The following is a 21,967-nucleotide window of genomic DNA, read 5'->3' as shown; positions in this document are numbered from 1 at the left end:
AAATTTTTATTTCTGCTTATGAACTGCGAAAATAAAGTACGCTAGCAATTTTTAGATAAGTAAGGTTATAATGCGTATTATGAACATCACTAATTCTATAGAAGCTGAAGTAAATTAAAAATTTTTTTTGTGTATCTAGAAGCCTTAAATATTAATGAAATAATATATATATTATTAAAACTAAAATGTACTGTTAATGAAAAAATAAACAAATAAATAAATAAAATAAAAAAGTTAAAGGAATTAAAAAATAGTTGGTACAGAGCAACTGTAAAGAAAGGTTCACACTATTTACACAAAATTTGCTATGCTTGTAAACCGCTGACTTAGGGTCATAGCTGGACAATTTGTTAGAAATCTCGTTTGTTTTAAAATGCACTATGGGCAGTTATATTTTATGCATAATCCATAAAATATTATTTTTAATTTAAATATTTTTAATTCATATCTCTTTTTATAAAAGAAGTTATAAAAATAAGATTTTTCTCTTTATATAATACACACATTAGGTAAAGAAAATGGAAATATTTAATTAATTAATTAATTCCTGCGCTTCTGCTGGAGAAGACTGGATTTAAAAGCAATTATTATAGTAATTTTTTGATAAAAAATGTTTAGGGCATTAATACTGTCTTATGTTAATTGGAATGAAAGTTTAGAGACGTAAACATCCCAAAGTCTGAGCACATGTATATACATTCACATAAAAGTGAAACGAAGATATATATATATATATATATACAGGGTTTCAAAATAAATTAAATTTAAACAATTCTCTTGCGCCATTGCTGCAAGGAATGAAATTTGAATTTAACAAACATTTTCTATTCGTAAAAAGCAAATTTAAAGTTAATTAAATTTAAATGAAATTTAATGCAAACAAATAAATGATTAATTATTGCTGCGAACTAATATACAATATCATTTAAATTCTGAGAGCATATGTAAATCAAGTGCAAGTATCAAAATCCATGAATAAATATATAATTCCAAAAATTATATATTTATTCAAAAATTATATATTATTTGGAATTATATATTTATTCATGGATTTTGATACTTGCACTTGATTTACATATGCTCTCAGAATTTAAATGATATTGTAGATTAGTTCGCAAATCTTTTATTTATTTGCATTAAATTTCATTTAAATTTGCTTTTTACAAATAGAGAATGTTTTTTAAATTCAAATATATATGTACAGGGTATGCTTTAAATTAGTATTATATAATTTTCAAACTTTTTTGTGGGGTGGGGGGGGAATTTAAATAAATAAGAGCATAAATAAAACAATATATTTAACGCATATAATAATAGAAATAAATTATAAAACACGAATATAGATCAAATTGGAACAAAAAGCTGAGAAAGTTGCAGACAGGGTGCAAAAAGCGTATGGGATTCAAACTCACGATCCCCAAAAGTAAACACTATTACCATCAGCTTTACCACTAAGCTAGCATCACACGGAATTCATATGCATATTTTGGCTTATATACATCATTAAGTAAATCAATTCTTAAAACTAAATTTTTTGGTCATATTTCAGTGTGCTATTGTCTGAAAAATTCAGCAGAGTTTGTTCTTCAGCTTCTAGTACATTTTTTACAAAAAACATTATCTTTTAAAGTGGCATTCCGATTGAAGTTAAACGGGCTGCTAAAAATATATTTCACGTGCTTACAAATATATATTAGCCAAAAAGATATATTTATAAAGGTAAATACAAATTTAACATACTCTTTAATGCAGTGGAATATTTAAAAGGCTATCAAATTTAATTTATAATTAACGTTTTTAGTTTTTAACCTGTTTCAAAAGAAAAAAATAACAAATATTTTAATCATATCTAATTTGCTACAGCAGTTTGATATAGTCAGACATTCATTTTCATTAAAGGTAAATGAGTATGCAGAACTATGAAATAATTGTCAGGACAAATTTTGCTATTTCATGGACTTGGAATTATAATTTTTGGCCGCTGATTTTCTTGAAGGGAATTTCTTGGCCGCCTGATTTTATCTGCGAACAAGTACTGTAGTTGCAGTTATCTTATTTTTCTTATCTTTTTTTAACTGAATTCACCTGATTGGTGATTTTTTCAGTACGCAAATTTCTCCTTATAATGTTAATTCAGCTATAATGTATTTTTTAGCAAAACATTCTTTCCCAAAGCCAGCGTTCATCGCTACTTCTGCCGCCATTAATTGTTGGTGACAACACCTGATTGCTCCTTTTTTACCACGTGACCACAACGCATCCGCAGACATACGGATAGAAGTTGAACATTGTTGAACTCTATCCGTATGTCATCCATCACCGCACATCGACCGGATTGCAGATGTCAATCAAAGTGAATTTGCTCACTGATTGGAGAAACGCATAGACACCGCAATGCATACACAGCAGTGGAAACGGGCCTTAAGGCTACTGAATGCTCCTTGGTCAATGTGGATGTGACTATTTGGGCAGCTTAGATATATATATTTTCAGATACGATTCAGTTAGAGTGCCGTCAGTTAAAAATGCACCAACAACCACGCCAAATATCTTGGCTCGAGATTTCTAGTTTTTGTTTGAAATATCGTCACTGGTTATTTTTTTGCCATTTCTTTAGTACAACGGATTACACAATTTGGCAATTGCCTAATGACGAAAAGGCTGCCATAAGATTCTTTCAGTATAAAGGAATAATTCAACACACTTTGTTCTGAAAATCATCAGATGAAGTTAACTTTAGTCTCAAACAAAGCTCCTATATGATGCTGTTATGTACGTTTCTGCTGTGATAAAAAAAAAAAAAAAAAAGATTGAGAACCAAAACATGGTTTGAAGGCTCGTATTTTGCTTCTTCTCAGTGCTACTTGTTTCATCTATCTGTGGTGTCTAGAATTGATGTCGATTGAATTTTACGAACTTCAATTAGAAATTAGTCCTAATATGACTGTAGATTGGAATAAATACTTGAGAAAGGTATGTGCAAATAGTGTGATGTCTCATAAAAGAATTAAATTTGGTGGTGCCAACAAAATTGTAGAAATAGAGGAAAGTCTTTTTACAAAAGAAAAACAATATTGGACGTATTCTTCCACAACAAAGGATATTCAGGGGTTTATGCGGGGGAAAGCAAAAAATGTTTTCTGGTTGCTGTTCCTGATCGTTGTGCTACGACATTGATGACTGCCATTCAAGAAAACATCACGGCTAGCAGCATTATACTTTCAGAGTACTGGAAAGGGTATAAGCTAAGAAATGCTGGGTATGAACATTTCACTCTGAATCACAGCCATAATTTTGTAGACCCCGAAACTGGTTGCCATACCCAAACTGTGGAGGAATTGTGGAGAAGTGCTAAATGAAGAAATAAACGTCAACGGGGCAAGGCTTACCACCATTTAGAATCGTATTTAATAGAATTTATGGGGCATTGACTGTGTATGAGATGTTATAGTTTTTGAGGAAGATTAAACAAATTCACTATTGAGTCATGGTTGATATGAACTACTGTATAGATGACTGGAAGGAAATCACCACTAACTTGATTGTTAAAATATCACTTTTATTTTGAAGAGAAACAATGTCTTCAGAAATACATTTTTGGGTAAGTTGGTAATTTACTAGTGATATTAAATGTGCCCCACAATTTCTATATTTAGTTAACATTTTAAGCAATAGAGAAGGAAGGCGAAATGAGAGATGTGGTTTACTGAAGCAGCAAGAGCTGAGGAAAATGTAATACATACTAACAGAGGTCATATTTATACCCAGAAAGTCTTTATGTTAATCCTGAGCAGCGATTGGGTTAAAGATTTCGCAGTGCAGAGATATTGTAGGAAAAGAGTGATGTAACATGCTGCAAAGTAACACAAAATGGTTCAAACTGTCTCCATGAAACAGCAATGTGTTTAATTAAAAATTTATGACTATAAAGATCTGTTGTCATTTGATTACAATTTAGTTTAATAATTTTATTTTGTATTTTAAATTTTACATATCCCCCTTCAAAGAGAAAATAGGCTCAGGAAGAGAGAAATGATTCAAATTGAGAATAAAGCTTTAGTGTTAGCAAAGAAAGAGAAATTTTGTAGACTATTTATAGTACTTTCAACTGTAATGAAAAAGCAAATGAGTTGCTTCAAAGTCATAATGTTTAGATTTCACTATGACCCATTGTAGACTATTACAGTTGTAGACTATTTACAGTACTTTCAACTGTAATGAAAAAGCAAATGAATTGCTTCAAAGTCATAATGTTTAGATTTCACTATGACCCATTGTTTATTTCATGAACTTTCTATATTTGAATGTAAAGAAACATAGAAATATAATTTAGAATATTATACAATTCATACAGCAAAATATCTTACTATTTGGAAGTGGAACTCGGAATGGAATTAGAGTTGAATTTGAAAATCTTTAAGCTGTAAGTTTATAAAATTTTGAAATATTGAAATGTTGTTTTTCCAAATGCTCTGAATTTGGAGAATTAATCATTGAGAATAATCAGAGTTCTTGAAAAGAAAATTGAAGATATCATGTAATTTTACAGTCATTCAAAGTCTTCTAAAACCATATTTTATAATTCAATGTGAAATCAAAGTGTTTCTAATATATAGTTATAAAATTATATTTTACATCATATGAAACATATTCAGATTTTGTTATTGTATAACAATGTAATGCATAAATGTAACAAAAAACAATATAATAATAAACTTTGACAAAAAAAAATGACAATTTCTTAAGTGAATAAGTGTATGGTTAATTTCAATTTAGTGTTATGGCCATGAAAATTCTTTTACATTATGTGCTTGTAATACAAATAAATATATAAACATTCAAGTTCAGACAAATAACTTGTATCCTTAAGTTAGGTCACAGAAATTTAGTAAAAACAATCTCTCATTACCCTACAGTAATAATAAAAAATAATAAAAATAAAATTTAAATATGTGTATTGTAACACTTTGTTTTCAAACTATGGTCAGAGGAATGTGACTGGTGAAAAAAATACTACTACTCTGTTAGTTCATACCCATAGCTGACTCTCCTAATTTCCCCTCCTCCCAAAAAAGTTTTAAACTTAGGGGTTAAGAGTATTCCTAAGGATCAGTGGACGTGTACTATCACTGCTTGTATGCTTTCTGAGGATAGGATACAAGGAGTAATACACATAGTGTAATGCTTCAGGTTGTAGCAAGATAAAATATGTTTTTTTACTTCCTTTTACGAAGTAAAAAGGAAGTATTGTAATCGCGAAAAGTTTCAGGCAGCATATTTCAACGAAAATATCCATTTTGACCGCTATCGAATGCAATTTAACGATGTTTTTGCGTGATATCTGTAGGTAAGAACAGAATAAAAGACTTTTTCCTCCAAAAAAATTATAAAACTGCTTTAAAATGAATTCTGAAGAGAATTTTTCGTGGCGTCTGTATGAACGTATGTACGTACGTATCTCGCATAACTAAAAAACAAGTAGCCTCAGAACCTTGAAATTTTGTATATAGGACTGCTATAACATATAGATGTGCACCTCATATTTTGGTTGCAATTGGCCGCACCAAACGTATATAAATATATTTATATATATATCCACTCTGTTACCTGGCTCAGTGATCTCAGTTTCTTTACTCTTATATGTTTGTAAATTGCAAATTTTTTGCTTTAAAAATGATTGAATTATGTTGTTTTTATCTTCCGGTTAAGGTTTTTATGCCTTTAGTAAATCTCTATGCAACATTTTTAGAATTATCAACAATTTTAAAGTTGTTTAAGTGCCGCTAAGCCTAATCCTTTTCTTGATGGGGGCCATTGTTTGTTTACATTTGAAACAGCAGACTAGTGGATTTGTTGCCAATCTAGAGAAACTTAGCTTCGCAACAACAAAGATAACGCCTTCATTTATTATTGACAATTAAATCATGCTTAATCCTTTCTGGTATTTTTAAAAATAAGAAAATAAGTGTTTAAGATTTACTTCGTAATTTTTAATATAGATATATTGAGTTTTTATGTATTTTTGCCTTCTCGCGAAGTGAGAACTGAATTAATTAAATGAGAAATACTTAATAGTCTGTGAAAAACTGTTTCTTTTTTGCTTTGTTTGCTTAATTTCTTTTATACATCATTCTAGCTTTATTATAGTATTTGAATAGAACATGTGGCAACGATTAGATAATTCTATTCTTTAAATGATATAAATTTTGTGCATTATGAGTTGTAATATGAACGAAATATAATACTGTTAAGTGAATCTAGCGCCAGAGTGTCGCTATGGTAAACAAATACTAGAGTGAATTTTAAAGAATGCATTTATTCTATTGTGGTTTATGCGCTGTTGGCGAAGTAGATTTAATTCAGTCCAATAAGTTTAAATGAAATGCAAGAAAAAATGCGTATAATTTAATATTCCGTACAAGGAAGTTATGTGGTTTATACATCAGATTTTTTAGAATCTGGTATCATATCTAGATTGCAAAATATTGAAGGGTAGAGTTTTTCCTCTCCTCATCTCCGAGCTTGGGGAAATGTACAACAAATTTTGAAAGAAAAAACTCCGGGAAGAAGGAAATGATAAGATAAGGAAGGGGTCATACTGGGAGAAGGTCACATTTGAGAATAATTTGTCAATTGGGCTTAAAGTTTTTATCAGGTTAAAAAGTTGCAATATGGTTAAAAAAAATTAAGAAATTTTAATACATAATTTGGGAAAATAAAATTTTCTTAATTTTGAATAATAACAGGTGTTCTACTATTTTAAACAGTTAATTTAAATTCTCTTACTAAATTAAAAAGTCTGGGTCTGGTAGAATAGACAGTTTCTGATTTCTTTTTAATAAGGGGATTTGATTTATCTATTTTAAAAGAAACTTCAGAATGTTATTTTAAAATTTTATGAGGGCCTGGAAAAGGAGGAAAAAGTTTTCTAGTGTTAAAATATCAAAATTCCTCATACATTACCAAATCACCAGATTTAAAATTCCTTGTTTTAAAATGAGAGTCATATCTATTTGTATTTATGTTATGCCAATAATCAGACTTCTTTTGAGCAGTTTTCTAGTTACAGTTGATGTATATAAATCTTGATTTTCAATTAAGGATCATAAGTAATTTTCCATACATTAAGATGGTGACAATTTTGTTACAACATGTGGTGTATTATTGTCTCTACAGTAACTTGAGATAACAATTTTGCCCATGCAATATTCCCCTGATAAGAATTTAATTTACATTTTAATCTAGTTATAACAAACAAAAACAATATAATAATAATTGAAAATAATGGCAAGTCTTCTCCAAGTGAATCAGCATGACTACCTGCTGATGGCTTATGGGATGCTAAAATGCAATGACATATAAAAACTTCTGTTCCTGATAAAAGGTAACTGGTTTTTAGAAGTGTATGTTTAATTTCAATTTAGTGTTATGGCCATGAAAATTCTTTTACATTATGTGCTTGTAATACAGATAAATATATAAAAATTCAAGTTAAGACAAATAATTTGTATCCTCAAGTTTATGTCATAGAAATTAGTTAATAGTTATAATAGTTTGATTAACTCTTTTTACTTTGCCATTAGTTTGTGGTTTATAAACAGTAGTTAACTATTCCATAAACATTATTGTTTCTCAAAAAGTGCTTAAATTTGAAGAAGCAGCATTTCTATCACTTAAAACTTTCTTTGAGACATGAATTTGAAATATTTGCCTTAAACAGTTAATATGAGTATCAGTAGTTATGCTTTCAGAAGCAAAAGTCCATATGTATCAAGTAGCATTATTTATTAATAATGTTGTAAGGATCCTAAGTTTTACTAACGTTTATTTTATTTTAAAACTATACTATCACTTCTTATTTTCTACTTCTGGCTAGAATTAAATGCTTTAACTTGTTTATGCAAATTGTCTTGCTAATGCCCAAGTATTTAAGTTGTGGCTTTTTGCCAAGAGTTAGGGAGAGAGAAGGAGTTTTAGGAAGAAAGCCACTTGCTACTGCAGTTTTATGAGTTTTCACTCGGTTGCCTTTAAGGCCAGAGGTTTAGACCTCTTGATATTTGCAAACATACTGTAGTTTCAGCAGCTCGGCATACTACATACGTACCTTTTTTAAATAAAGGCCAATCTTAGTGCTAGGCATTTGTATACTAATTCAAAGTTAGCTTTTAGTTAGTAGTTTTATATTCTTATGTTCAGACCACAAGTGATTGGTCTCTGTATTCCGAAGTTCGGAAGTGCCTGTAAAGTATTGAAAATAAAGGGTTTCGTATACCCTTCCTACTTGTGTCGTCTGTTATACACAAATCTTGAACATAGCTTGAGTAAGCTCCCTGTTCTTATTCAAGGCATTCCATGTTTCCAATGCAAATCAAGAGAGAAACAAGTCCTGACAATGTGAATGTACTTTTAATAGAATTATAATAATTTAAACCACCTACAGTATCAATAGATAATAGCTCAAAAGGTTCACTGGTGATATACTAAATTGACATACTTCACAATATTTACACTGATTTCTAATATCTTATACTATTTCTGCCCAGTAATACTGAGGTGACAATGAATTTTACATTGAGAAGACACCAATGAGTCTAAATTCAACATGAGCTTTTTTCAAGTAATTTGGCACGAAGGGATATTGGAATTACAATTTTGTATAGACCTTGCTTCCTTATAGTTAACATATCATTAAATTTTTTATTCTTTAGATTACAGATGTTATCTAAATTTTAATGATTTTTAATTTCTTCTAGCAATGGTAAATTAGTTTGTGCACATAAATTTTAGCAAATAGGATTTCTAATTAGCATATTATTAGAATCTTTTCTATGTTTTATATCGTAATTTCAATGACCATCCACATACTATGTTTTATATTTTTAAGCCTATATGATCGATCGACTGTACTATGTTTATATTTACTACTCTACTGTGTTTATGTTTACTGTTAATGACCATCCACATACTTATGTTTTATATTTTTAAGCCTATAAAATGTTTTATATTTTTAAGCCTATAAAATGTTTTATATTTTTAAGCCAAACTAGGGCATCAGTATATACAGTAAAATGGCTACCGTGTAAATTGTAACAAAATTTATCATGTGTAATAGCTAAACTCTCTAACTCAGTAATTACATAATTTCTTTCAAAAGATCGTAATTTTCGAGAATGTTAAGGTATAATATGTAAATTACCATTGGGATGTTCTTGTTTTAGAACTGCACCAACAGCTTCTTTACATGTGTCTACAAATACATAACAAGGATATTTTGGATTAAATAAGTTAAAATGGGTCTGGAAATTAAAGAATGTTTTAAATTTTGAAAGTCTGTTTGGCAATCAGGCGGCCATTTATATGGAGTATCTTTTTCGAGTAAATTTCTTAAAAGTGCTCCAATTCTTGCATAATATATAAAACACATTAATGTAAATTTGATAAATTAATGTGTATTATAAATTGATTAATCTTAATGTGTATTGAGTAATCGTAATGCATATTATAAATTGTGATAAATTTATAATACAGTACAAAGTCTTTAATCCGGACATCCATAATCCGGAATGATCTATAAGCTACAAACTTTCTGAGCATGCATAGCGTTTACGCATGTGCATAATACGTTTACGCATGCGCGTTTAATATATAACGGACGGTATAAGCTAGGCTAAAATTATCTAATTATCTATTTCAGATAATGTTGCAGATTGCGTTGTTCCTTAATCTTCTAATTGGATCCGGCTTATTATTTTTTGCAGACTGTTAGAGCAATTTTATAAAAAGTAAGCTTGAACTTTCGATTATGTCAAAAAGAGTTTCCGATTCTGGAGCTGCTAAAGGATCTACAAAGCGAAACCATGTTTCGATGTCCATCAAACAAAAAGTGGATAAAGGCAGGAAGAAAGTGTCAAAGAGGTTAGTAAAAACAAAAAAAAATTCGATTCACAAATTAGTCGGTATTCTCGGTGCAGCAATTACAGGATTTGAACAGCAGAACTTTGTAACTGAACAAGAAATTATGACTGTTTATAGAGTTAAAGAGAAAGTATTAGCACATAAAACGAAGCAACTTAAACAACTTACATTGAAAGAAATGTGTAATAAAGTAAACAAATAAATATTGAGCTTTTTTTGTAAATTTTGATACCCTTTAGATCATAATTTTCATAAATTTCATTTCATTTATTTCATAAATTTCAGTTTCATATTTTTAATTTTATAATTTTTGCATGCCATCTTACCAGATTTAAATTGATGATCTATAATCCGGAAAACCCCCTAACCAGGAATCGCCAAATTCCCGTCAAGTTCGGATTAAAGACTTTGTACTATACACATTAATACTTCTAAGAATTCTTTGCAATTCTTTAACATTTTTTAGAACTGTAATTTTTTAATAGCTTCAATATTTGCATTACCTGGGTTGATATTTCCCTCCTTGAATTTCATACCCTAGAAAATTTATTTTTTCTTTGACTGTTTTGATTTTATATTTCCATTTTCACATAGCTCTAATATTTTAAGGTGCTCTAAAATGCTCTTCAGAATTTTGGGAAAATATTCTTATGTCATCAAAATTATTTAAGGCAAATTGAATTCTAAGAGCTCTTTGAAAAACAATTGGGGGATTTCCAACCAAAAAGTAATTTATTAAATTCATAAAAATTGAAACTGGTTCTAAATGCCAATTTCTCACTATCTTTTTTATTTAACATGATATGTCAATAACTAGATGCTAGGTCTAATGTGCAAAACACTTTTGCATTCATTAAATTGATCTAATACTGCATCCATTCTAGGTATAGGTTCAAAATCTGTTTCAATAATTTGGTCAAGTATTCTATAATCAATACATAATCTAGTTTTTGCATTTTCATCTCTTTTATAGGCTAAAGGTAAGTGCAGCGTAAGTGCTAAATGATGGTTTCATGATATCTGTACGCAATAATTCATCTATTTATCTATTTGTTTTTTAATTTTAGTATTATTTTTAGGGGGTTCTCTATGTGGCCGATAAGCAGTTGTAAGGTCTGAAATCAGTACTACTCTTAGAGCTTCAATATTAATACAACCTACACCATATTTACTTTTTTGCAAATAGATGACTAGTTATTTAATAATTCTTGCAACTATTTATTTACACAGGAATTTTCACACTTATTATTTTGGAACTTGATTAGCCACAATATGTTTTCATTTTGAGTTTTTTTCATATAAATATAAGAAGTTATTGCATGACAATTCAATTAATTTAGTGACAGAAATACCTTTAGATAAGGACAATAACTTTCTTGAGGGCTCAATTTCAGGGGTTTCAGAGTTCTCAATTTTAAAATATTTTCAGAAATTGCTTTAAGTTGGCTACCTATATCAATAATAGCAGGAGAGTTATTGTTCTGTATCTTAACATTTAATCTGAATTGCTGTCATTGTTTGGCTGGAGTTTGATTTTGATAGGTAAATGATAATTTAAAGTGGGATACTGGGAATTTGGGTATCTCAATCGCAGTGGCTGAACATTTCTCTGTTCTGGATTTTGAGGCTAATAAGACATAGGGTAAAATAATCTTGGAGTAGGATATCTTGAGTAATAAAAATATGGATGAAGATTTTACCTTGTAATGGAAAATCAGGGCATGTTACAAGTGCTTTTTGGTTCAGGTGAGCTTGAAGTTTAGAATAATTTTCATGCTAGCATATTATCCAGATTTGAATGGAAGCTATATTTTGACATTTGCTCTGATAAATCTTGAGTGAGTGACTATTAAAATTTGGTCACTTAATTTCAAAGCAGGCCATAATTTTAATTTTTGTCTAAAATACTTATCTATGTTCTTATACTTACTGTTAATGACTAAGATGAAATCATCAAAGCTAACATGTTCAGAACCAGAAAAATATATCAGAAATTTATCTTTTAATAGATCCCAACTATCTATTTCGACACATTCATGAATGTAGAATATCAGTGCTTCTCCTTTTAGACAATTTTGAAATAAGACTATTTCCCCCCCCCCCTGATTTTTTTTTTTTTTTTTTTTTTTTTTTTTTTTTTTAAGATTACAGCATTTTTCAAAGAATATTAAATATTGATCAATGGAATATTCTTTTATGCCATCAAAAAACTGGACGTGTGAATTTATTTTGTTCATAGAGACAATGTCAAAAACATTTTTTTAAGATTGGGACATTTTGGATTGATGTCTTATTTGCATTTAAAATTTTTCTAAAATTAATAAATCCTTTACTTGAAACATTAAAATATTATCAATAAATCTTAAATATTAAAATTACTTTACTTTTTGAATAATTTTTGGAAAAGGATGAACACACTGAAATCAACGAATTGATGATTTTTAAACTTGTAAAGCAGAGCACATAACTTCTTTTACTTTTCACTCCTTTAAACAGCACTAATTTTAGAGGCCAGATGTAATGACTTCAGAGCATAGTTTTCATTTTTGATGCTGCAACCAAATTTAATAATTCATTTGATGATATTTAATTTTTAGACCATTGTTGAAAATTAGAAACATTTTGAAACACATTTCACTGATTTGCCTTGACCTAATTTGAAAACATTCATTCAATCGCTGATAGTAAATACGCACATGAATGATTCTTTTCTTTTGAAACACTTCCTATAATGCACCGAAACCAGTATATCTTGGATGATGAACTTTTGACATATCTTTCACTTATTTACATTTTAACTTAACTTGCAGATACTTTTCCATTAATGTCAGCCACATAGGTTTTAAACGTCCTACTGACTCTCCGAGATGTTTTAGTTTTTGTGGAAGATGAAGTCAATTCACAACTGGCTTGATAATTAAAATATCATTTTTTTATTTTGAACAGGAAAACATTTTTCAGAAGTACATTTTTGCTTAAGTTGGTGCCACACTAGGTACTTAAACACGCCCAACAGTTTCTATATACTTAGTTTACATTTTAAGCAACAAAGCAGGAAGGCAAAGTGAGAGATGTGGTTTACTCAAGCAGCAGCAGGCGAGAAAAAGTAATGCATACTAATAGCAGTCATATTTATAGCTAGAAAGTCTGTATGTTAACCCTTAGCAACAACTGGACTAAAGATTTCGGAGTGCAGGGAAAGAGTGATGTAACATGCTGCAGAGTGACATAAAAAGGTGCAAAGCATATCTTTGAAGTGGGGATGCGTTTAATTAAAATTTATGAATGTTAAGTTCTATTACCAATTGATTCCAATTAAGTTTAATAATTTTGTTTCATATTTTAAATTTTACTTATATATATATCTATGTTTGTTTTATTTCAGTACATCTGATGATAATTTGCTGAAAAATGTTGAATTGTTTGACAAGTTGTCTCTCCGATTCAGTGGACGTGTGTTATTTATAAAGGATGTCATTGGAAGTAATGAAATTTGCTGTTGGTCATTTTATGGGCATGGAAGAAAAGTTGCTGAAGTTTGTTGCACATCAATTGTATATGCCACAGACAAAAAACATACCAAGGTAATGATGTTTTAAATGCTTGTAGAAGGTTTTCTGATAGAAAATTGTTTTTCTCAGTATCAGTAAAATAAGAATAAAAGTTTACAGATCCTGATGCTAAGTTTAAGCTATGTTAACATGCAGTTCTATGTTTATGTATAGTGCAATCACCGTTTCATTTTTTGGTACAGAAAAACCAAAGAATGAAGTTGGATATTATTTTATCGTCTCCCTCCTTTTATAGTTATGAATTAACTTATCAGAAGAGTCTGTTAAATTTTCTGATGTCATCAGCACTGAAATATGTATTTGTAACATTCCATTTTATGTAGTACATTAATTTTAATACATTTTGTAAAACTCATGTTTTTTCATCCTCTGGGAACAGAGATCTGACTCATATGTTTTTCATCAGTCCCATCAATTGTATAACTTGCAGTATTACAATACTTAAAATTATTTCACTTTTAGTAGTCACACAGATATTTTATATGGACTTCTGTATGGTTTTTAGAATCAAACCATATAAACTTACCATTGTAATTTCATAAGAATTCTGAAGATGTAAGGGCAAGAGATCGAGCAAGCTAATTTAAACCATGGGCATATCTGAATGTAAACAAAAAGATTTAATTACATAGAAAATTTATCATGACATCAATTTTCCTTTTGTATTTCAATTTCTTTGAAATAAAGTAAATATATAGAAACAAAGGTACTTTCTAATTATCTGAACTTTTTCTCCTTCCGAAAAGTAGCCAACTTTTGGCAACTAATTTTTCACCAAGCCAAGGTGCCAAAGACAACACATCTTTCTCAAAAACGGAGATACATTAAGAATTTTATAAATAAATTACCAATTAATAAAATTAAAAACATAAAAAACACCTTATTTTTGCACTATTCTTCCCATGTACACAGCAATCTGTTTTAGCTTCATAAAACATCAAGAATTACACAAACTCTGCATCAAACAAGTTGGCACTGTAAATACTGTTGTTCTTCCCAGGCTACATGGTGATCTGTTTTTCCTTAACATTAGAATGCTATTCATTCGTCTCCTGGATGAATCCAATTACAAGTAATCTTGCTCTGTCCTCTCCTAAAACAGGAAATGGGACATGCAACTCATTATCTTTATATGACCTTGACTACTACAGATATGAACATTCCTTCCTACCAGACTATTTTTGCGCGTGCCATTTTTAGAACAATAATCATCTCACCGACAAAATGGTTAGTTGTAATGTTGGCATTTCAGAATCCGACTTCATGGAATGTGTAATTTTGCATTTTCTTCTCTTAGACCGCCATCTTTCGAAAGAAATGCTTTCTTTTCCATCAGCATTTTACAGTCTCCTAACAATGATTTACAAGAAAAGAAAACACACTCAGTCGAATGAAAACAAATATTAATGATTATTGTCAGTGCAACAGAAGTAAACACCTATGACCATCACTCGTCTAAAATTTATTTTGGTCACATCATGGATTACCTGTTTTGCCAGTATAGCATGTTTCCTTGTGAATACTTTCCAGGAGGTTATTGATAATTAGGAAGTGTCTAAGCAAATTTATTGTATTATTGATGTTTAGAATTTTCAACATGTGCATCAGATTCTTCTTTTCTAGTGATTGTCAATCTTCGCAACATTTTAATTTTAAATAAATATTTATTTTTCATATTATCTGCTGTCTTTTAAAATAATTTCAAGATTATATGGTTAACTCTTATAAAGAATTTACATGTCCAGAAATTTTCAAACTTCAATTCGGTAGTAAGCCTTGCAATTTGTTTACTTTTCATACAACAAGCGTGTTTGTTTATATTAGCGCTAACTCTTGTTCAGACTTACACAATCATAAAAAATTGTCTTTTGTGAATCTAAAATATCAGTTCTGTCCTTTTCTGTTGATTACTAGTATACTGTTAATCTAATTGTTAATGTGCAAAACCCGTTGATGTGTTTGTATACAGGGTATTTATTTATTTTTGCTCACATTTAAAAGTAGAAATTATTTTGAAAGTAATTTTACTTGGAGATGTACACAAAAAAAGGGGGGCACAGTTCTATACCTCCCGATCTACCGGGCAAGGTTTGAGCCAAGAAAAATTTACTTTATGAACTTCTTAATTTATAGCAACCTAATTTTCCTTCCCCCCCCTTTTTTTTTTTTTGCATTGCAGATGAGTGGGGGGAAAGTCATCGTTTATACTTTAAAATAATTTTAACAAAGTGCGTAAACCACATTTGACATTATTATTGCTAAAAAAATATGCCAAATTTCAAAACACGCCAGTATATAATTTCATGTATAACTTAGAAAATTATGAATGAAAAACTTAATTTTTTGCAGGTGTACCTAGAAATACATCTTCAAGAGGATGTTAAAAATTTTATAGGTTATAATGCAAAAAATTTTTCAAAAAATTTATAAAAAATATTTAAAAATACAAATTTAAAAAATAAGCAATATGCGAATTATATTTGGGTTAAGCCTAAATTTCGAATTCTGGAAGAAGGAATCAAGTACTTTTAATTTAAAAAAATATATTAATATATCAAACTCAATATATATCAAATTCAATTAACATTGAGGAACTAATTTTTTAAAACTACTCATGCGATTTTTACCAAACTTGGCAGTTTGGCATAATTTTAGTCTTAGGATCGAAATACGGAAAAAACTGGCATGTCATCTCAGAAAAAGTCTGAGTTGTCAAAATACCTATGTTATAATAATATATATATACTAAGTGTAATATATGTCCTAAGTCACACTTTCGAGACATGAAAAAAGCAATTTGAATTTGTCAAACAGCCCAGTAGAATGGGAGATGTAGAACTGCCCCCCTGCAGTGTACAATTTTTTAAATTAATATATTTTAATGCATTTCTACCCCCCCCCCCCCAAAAAAAAAGAAAGGAAATCCTTTTTCCCCTAAATAATTTTCCTCTCATTTCTCTTTCCTATATTTTCCCTTTGTACTGACATTATTTCACATGAGAGTAAATAACAAATCAGAAATCAAGACATCACGAAATATAATTTTATTTTTAACTTTATGTCTTAGATTACATGTAATCACAGTTATTTATTATTTTCTTAAATAAAATGGCTAGTATATGATGTGATAATAGAAATGCTAGTAATTCAGGAAAGAGAAACCATATTACACTTACACGTTTATATATAAACTTTATGTTTAAAAATATTGTAGTTAAGCATTAAATATTTTTTCTAATTAATTCTTAATGTATGAATATTTTGTACGAATTTATGTACAAATAATACAAATTTACTGTAAAAATTAAGTAGGAAAAATGTACACAAAATTCGAAAAGACATGGTATATAATTACAGAACCCTTGGCCCAATTCATTGCAGATAATCGGTTATTCTATTTGTATATGCTATCAGTATATGTTTAATGAGCTGAGCATTCATCATGTTGAAAGTATATGGTCATTCTTTCTGCATGTATATAGTCATAATATGTTTTCCAGTACAGGGTTCGTAGCAGTCTTTACAAGTGCTTATAAGTCCTTATTATTTGAAAAGAAAATATAAAGGTCCTTATAGGTGCTTACTTTTTCTTTAAAGCCCTTATTTTTTTTGTTTTTAGTGCATATTTTTTTCTTTTAGTGCTTTTTTTAATGAACGTGCATTTTCCCCCCTGTACCAAAGCCGAAACTAAATAAACAACTTTTCTTCCTTATATGGAACGTCAGATGGTGAATCATACTCCCAGAAATAGCTTTCCCCCCTTTCTCTGCATTAACGTAACCTATGGTGCGCGTGAGAGTACAGACAGTTGCACGTCGTTCTATTGGTCAAAGAATTGTGAAAACCGTAGAAAATTCCGGTACATTCAGTATTCTTTCCCTCCCACCCAAATACTACACACCTTTGAATTTTTATCAAGATTTTAATAATTTGCATTCTCGTTCCGCGTGGTCAGTTCATATTTGTGTTTATTATGATCGTTATGCTTATATTATGAGCATATGTATGAATATTTATAATATAGTTGCAGTAGCTTCTGAAGTGTAGATAAACTTCCAAAAATGAGTGTATTTTTACACAAATTAGCTTTATGTCCAAAATTATGTTTACATGCATAAATTCACGGATTTCTCAGAGACTATGACTTATAATTTAATGAATTTTCGTGGAATCATACATAACATGATGACACATAAATGCAAAAGAAAAAATTGAAGATCACCTCATATGATATAAAATTGTAGCATGAAACAATAAAATGGTAATAAAGTGTGACAAAGAGAGTTAAGAAAAAAAGGAATGATTCAGAAAAAGAATTAAGTCTTAAGAATTTAATATGGAATATGATCTTCCCTGACTTGTACACACATATCACAACGTGTTTTAAAGCTGGAAATAACGTTGTTAACCACAGTTTGGGGAATTAATCTCCACTCTTCCAGCAATGCCGTCTTCAGAGCATTTACATCTCTAGGAGGAGGATGTACACGTGCAATTGCTCTTCCAAGGTAGTCCCATAAGTTCTCTATCGGGTTAAGGTCAGGAGAGTTTGGTGGCCAAGGTATTCGCTTAATGTCTTCACTTTCAAGGAATTCATCAACGAGGTTTCCTCGATGTGGACGGGCATTATCATCCATAAATAAAAAGTCAGGTCCATATGCACCCCTGAAAAGTCTTACATAAGGATCTAAGACCTCATCTCGATATATCTGGCCTGTCACAGATCCGCTGCTGAACACGTGTAGGGGCGTACGTCCATCGATCATTATTCCACCCCATACCATCACACCTCCACTATCGAAACGGTCACGTTCCACAATGTTCGAGGGATCATTTCATGTTCCTGACTCCTTCCAGATGTAAACATGTTTAGAATCACCAGTTAAACTAAACCGCGACTCATCAGTAAAGAGAACATGGGACCATTGATGTTCAGTCCAGTTTTGATGTTCTTTACACCAATTAAAGCGATCCCTCTTTTTCTGTGAAGACAGTAAAACACATACCCTTGGCTTTCTGGCATAAAGGCCTTTTTCATTAAGTCTTCTGTATATTGTTTGCCGTGATGCAACAGTTCCAGTGGCGGCTGCAAGCTCTGAACTTAACTGGCGAGCAGTAGCCTTTATGTTACGACGGGCAGTTAATGCCAGATACCGATCTTCAGAAACAGTTGTCATTCGTTTCCGACCCTGTTCAGGCCTCCTTACAACACTTCCATCATTTTGAAACTGTTTCCATAGCTTAGAGACTGTCTGTCTTGAAATATTCAGACATGTGGCTGCTTCCATGATTGACTGCCCTGCTTCTAAACGGCCGATAATTCGCCATTTTACAGATTCTTCCAAATGATACTTCGAAGCCATAACAAACCGCTTTAAGTCCCTACACACTGAAATCAAACGCTATGTTGCAGATATTCACTCAAATATTCAGTTTGCGCAAAGCGCTTGATTCGCCCTTGGATGACGTAACGCCTAGATTTGCATATCACAAACCGTTTGATTACTTTTGATTGGATAATGCTAGTTAGGCTTGGTTTTCCCACATTCCCTGCTAATACGGATCACATTGATTCGATATTTCATTGAATATCATCATTTTTGGGTATGTAAAGATAATTTTGGACATGAGTGTAATATAGTTGCAGTAGCTGCTGAAGTGTAGATAAACTTCCAAAAATGAGTGTATTTTTACACAAATTAGCTTTCTAAGGAATAATATTCGGAATGGCTTAAATAAAAGGAATGTAATCGAATAATCAGAATAATTTCTTTTCTTTCTTTCTTTCTCTCTCTCTTTTTTTTTTTTTTTTTTGCAATACATTATGCAGTATGGAGGTTGAGAGGTTCTTCCCTTTCTTCGCAAATATTGAAGCAGCAGTTTTTTTTTTTTTTTTTTTTTTTTTTTTGCCACTGTCCAATCTGGATTGAATAGGACTGAAAGTTTTGCGGTCTACCCAACCCAAGCGAAGAATGATTCTGTTCCGAAAATTTAACGCAGTCATTTCAAAATTAGAATAAAAAAACCTCGGATTAGTAAGTCTCTTTCTTTTTCTTTATTTAGTTCTTTATTCTCTGAATACTGGCAGCTGTTAATTTCAATTGCGTAATATCACGCACGTATTGCGCAATAACGTTTGCGATATTTTGCAGAGATAATTAATTTGATGTTCAGTCTGAGATTTATTTATGAACACTTAAAAGAGTTTTACTGTGTTTTCAAAGCAGAATATTTCTCAGTTCTGTTGGTCTATTTTTATAAGATGCACATATCGAAATGTCAAAATCATTTATTTAGCAGAGAAATCTAAAGAAAGGCTACAATCTCCCCCCCTCCTCTTTTTCCAGTTACGCTCGATTATACGGAATATTCGGCAATTTCCGAGTATGCGGGTTAGTTAAGCTTTTACTGGTAAAAGATGACTGCATGAAGCAATTTCCCGTCTCCTGATTTCAGAAATGCTCTTCTTTTTTACTTAAATTACTTTGCTTGGAATATAGGTTAAGAGAAAACTGTTATGCAATGAAAATTTAGAAAATGTTCGGAATTTTGATTTAAGTTAAATTACTTAAATATTAATATTAGTGGAAAAATAAATTGTATTTATTATTAGGTGCCAAGCGAATACAATTAATATGGCTTATTATTATTTATTTTCTATATTTCGAACTGAAATTTCATCATTAAATCTTGTAATATAGTTTAATTCTGAATAGTTTTTTTTTCCTCTCTCATTGTAAACTAATTCTGTAAATTCAACTGTCATTTAAAATTTTAAAAAAAAAGTGAATTGTTTTCCATGGTTGAGCTAATGCTTATTCTCTTAATAAATATTGCATTGCTCATATTTTAAATTGAAAGTCTAATTTTTCTTTTAAGGTTATGCAGTTGTGTATAATGTAATTAGACAGGTGCTTATTTTTTTTCTTAAAATGTGCTTGAAAAGTGCTTATAGGTGCTTATTTTTTTAACTAAAATGTGGTTACGAACCCTGCAGTAGTAATAGTAACTTCTTAGAAGTTTTTGTGTACATTTGCCCTGTTAATGTGCCATCAATAAAAGATCCAATTCTCTTATCCTCCAAAATTCCACACCACACGTCTACAGGCCATACTTCATAAACAGCTCAATAGTGCATGATAAGACAATTTACTTCACCGTGATTTGTGAGAGTGCATTTATTAAAAAATGATATTGGATGGGAAAAGATTTTTCTCAGTCTGGCATATGCCTGTTTATCCATTTCTATCCACAAAAATGACATCAGCAAAATCTTGATGTGATAAAACATGCTATTTCAGAATTTTTAAAGCATTGCTTTTAGAAATTTCTGAATTGGTAGCAATTCTTGAGAATTTTTATGGCTGTTCATTGCAGAAACATTTCTGTAACTGGGTAATTTATTTTTTTTTTTTTCATAAAGCTGTTCTACAGCACAATAAAATAATAATTGTGAAGAGGTTCTATCAAGAAACTGTTTGCAAATCAGAAGCATTGCCTGTTATCTCTTATATTTTCCATAATAAAACGTTTCATCTTTTTTCCACTACAAACAGTCTATGTCATTTTCTACTCTCTGTCAACATAAGATCATGTCAGCTTTTTTCACTACAGACAGGAGATCCATTTCTCAGTGACATATGCAAGATATTAAACCAAGTGTAAATAATGGCTGTAATACTAACATTATCTGCAGAATGTCTGAACTCAAAGCAGGGTTCGTAGCGGTCCTTATAAGTGCTTATAAGTCCTTATATTTAAAAATAAAATATAAAGGTCCTTATAGGTGCTTATGTTTTCTTTAAAGCCCTTATTTTTTTTATTTTAGTGCTTTTTTTTTTTTTTTTTTTTTTTTTTAAGGAACGCACGTTTTTTCCCCGTACTAAAGCCGAAACTAAATAAACAACTTTTCTTCCTAATATTGAATGTCAGATGGTGAGTCATACTCCCGGAAATAGCTTTTCCCCCTTTCTCTGCATTAACATAACCTTTGGTGTGCACGAAGACTACAGACATGTGCCCGTCGTTCTATTGGTCAAAGAATTGCGAAAGCAGTAGAAAATTCCGCTACATTCGGCATTCTTTTCCTACCACCCAAATACTACATATGTTTGAATTTCTATCAAGATCTTAAAAATTTGCATTCTCGTTCTGCTTGGTCAGTTCATATTCGTGTTGATTATGATCGTTATGCTTATATTATGAGCATATGTATGAATGTTTATAATAACATAGTTGCAGTAACTGCTGAAGTATAGTAAACTTCCAAAAATGGTTGTGTTTTAACACAGATTAGCTTTCTAAGGAATAATATTCGGAATGGCTTAAATAAAGGGAAAGTAATCGAATAGTCAAAATAATTTCATTTTTTTGGCAAATACATTATACAGTATGAAGGTTGGGAGGTCTCCCCTTTCTCCGCAAAATCTTGACTATTGAAACTGTTACAATTCGCTGTAAAACAAGCAACAGACCCTTTC

The 21,967-nt window shown here is 30.4% G+C and overlaps 1 protein-coding gene across 2 annotated transcripts in view; it reads left to right on the top strand.

Moving 5' to 3' along the window:
* LOC118204740 (BTB/POZ domain-containing adapter for CUL3-mediated RhoA degradation protein 3) overlaps window positions 1–21,967 on the top strand; it is a 72,890-nt gene that overhangs the window by 48,624 nt on the left and 2,299 nt on the right. For both annotated transcript variants that reach the window (XM_085817291.1, XM_085817292.1), the window contains exon 5: window positions 13,301–13,499. In XM_085817291.1, the coding sequence (XP_085673417.1) occupies window positions 13,301–13,499 (199 nt within the window). The remainder of the gene's footprint in view (window positions 1–13,300; window positions 13,500–21,967) is intronic.

This window comes from Stegodyphus dumicola, chromosome 5, assembly GCF_044657685.1.
Source record: "Stegodyphus dumicola isolate Sdum_Otavi_A_Nest chromosome 5, ASM4465768v1".
NCBI lineage: Eukaryota > Metazoa > Arthropoda > Arachnida > Araneae > Eresidae > Stegodyphus > Stegodyphus dumicola.
Note: the sequence above shows the minus strand (reverse complement) of the source record. Positions and strands in the feature narration are given on the sequence as shown.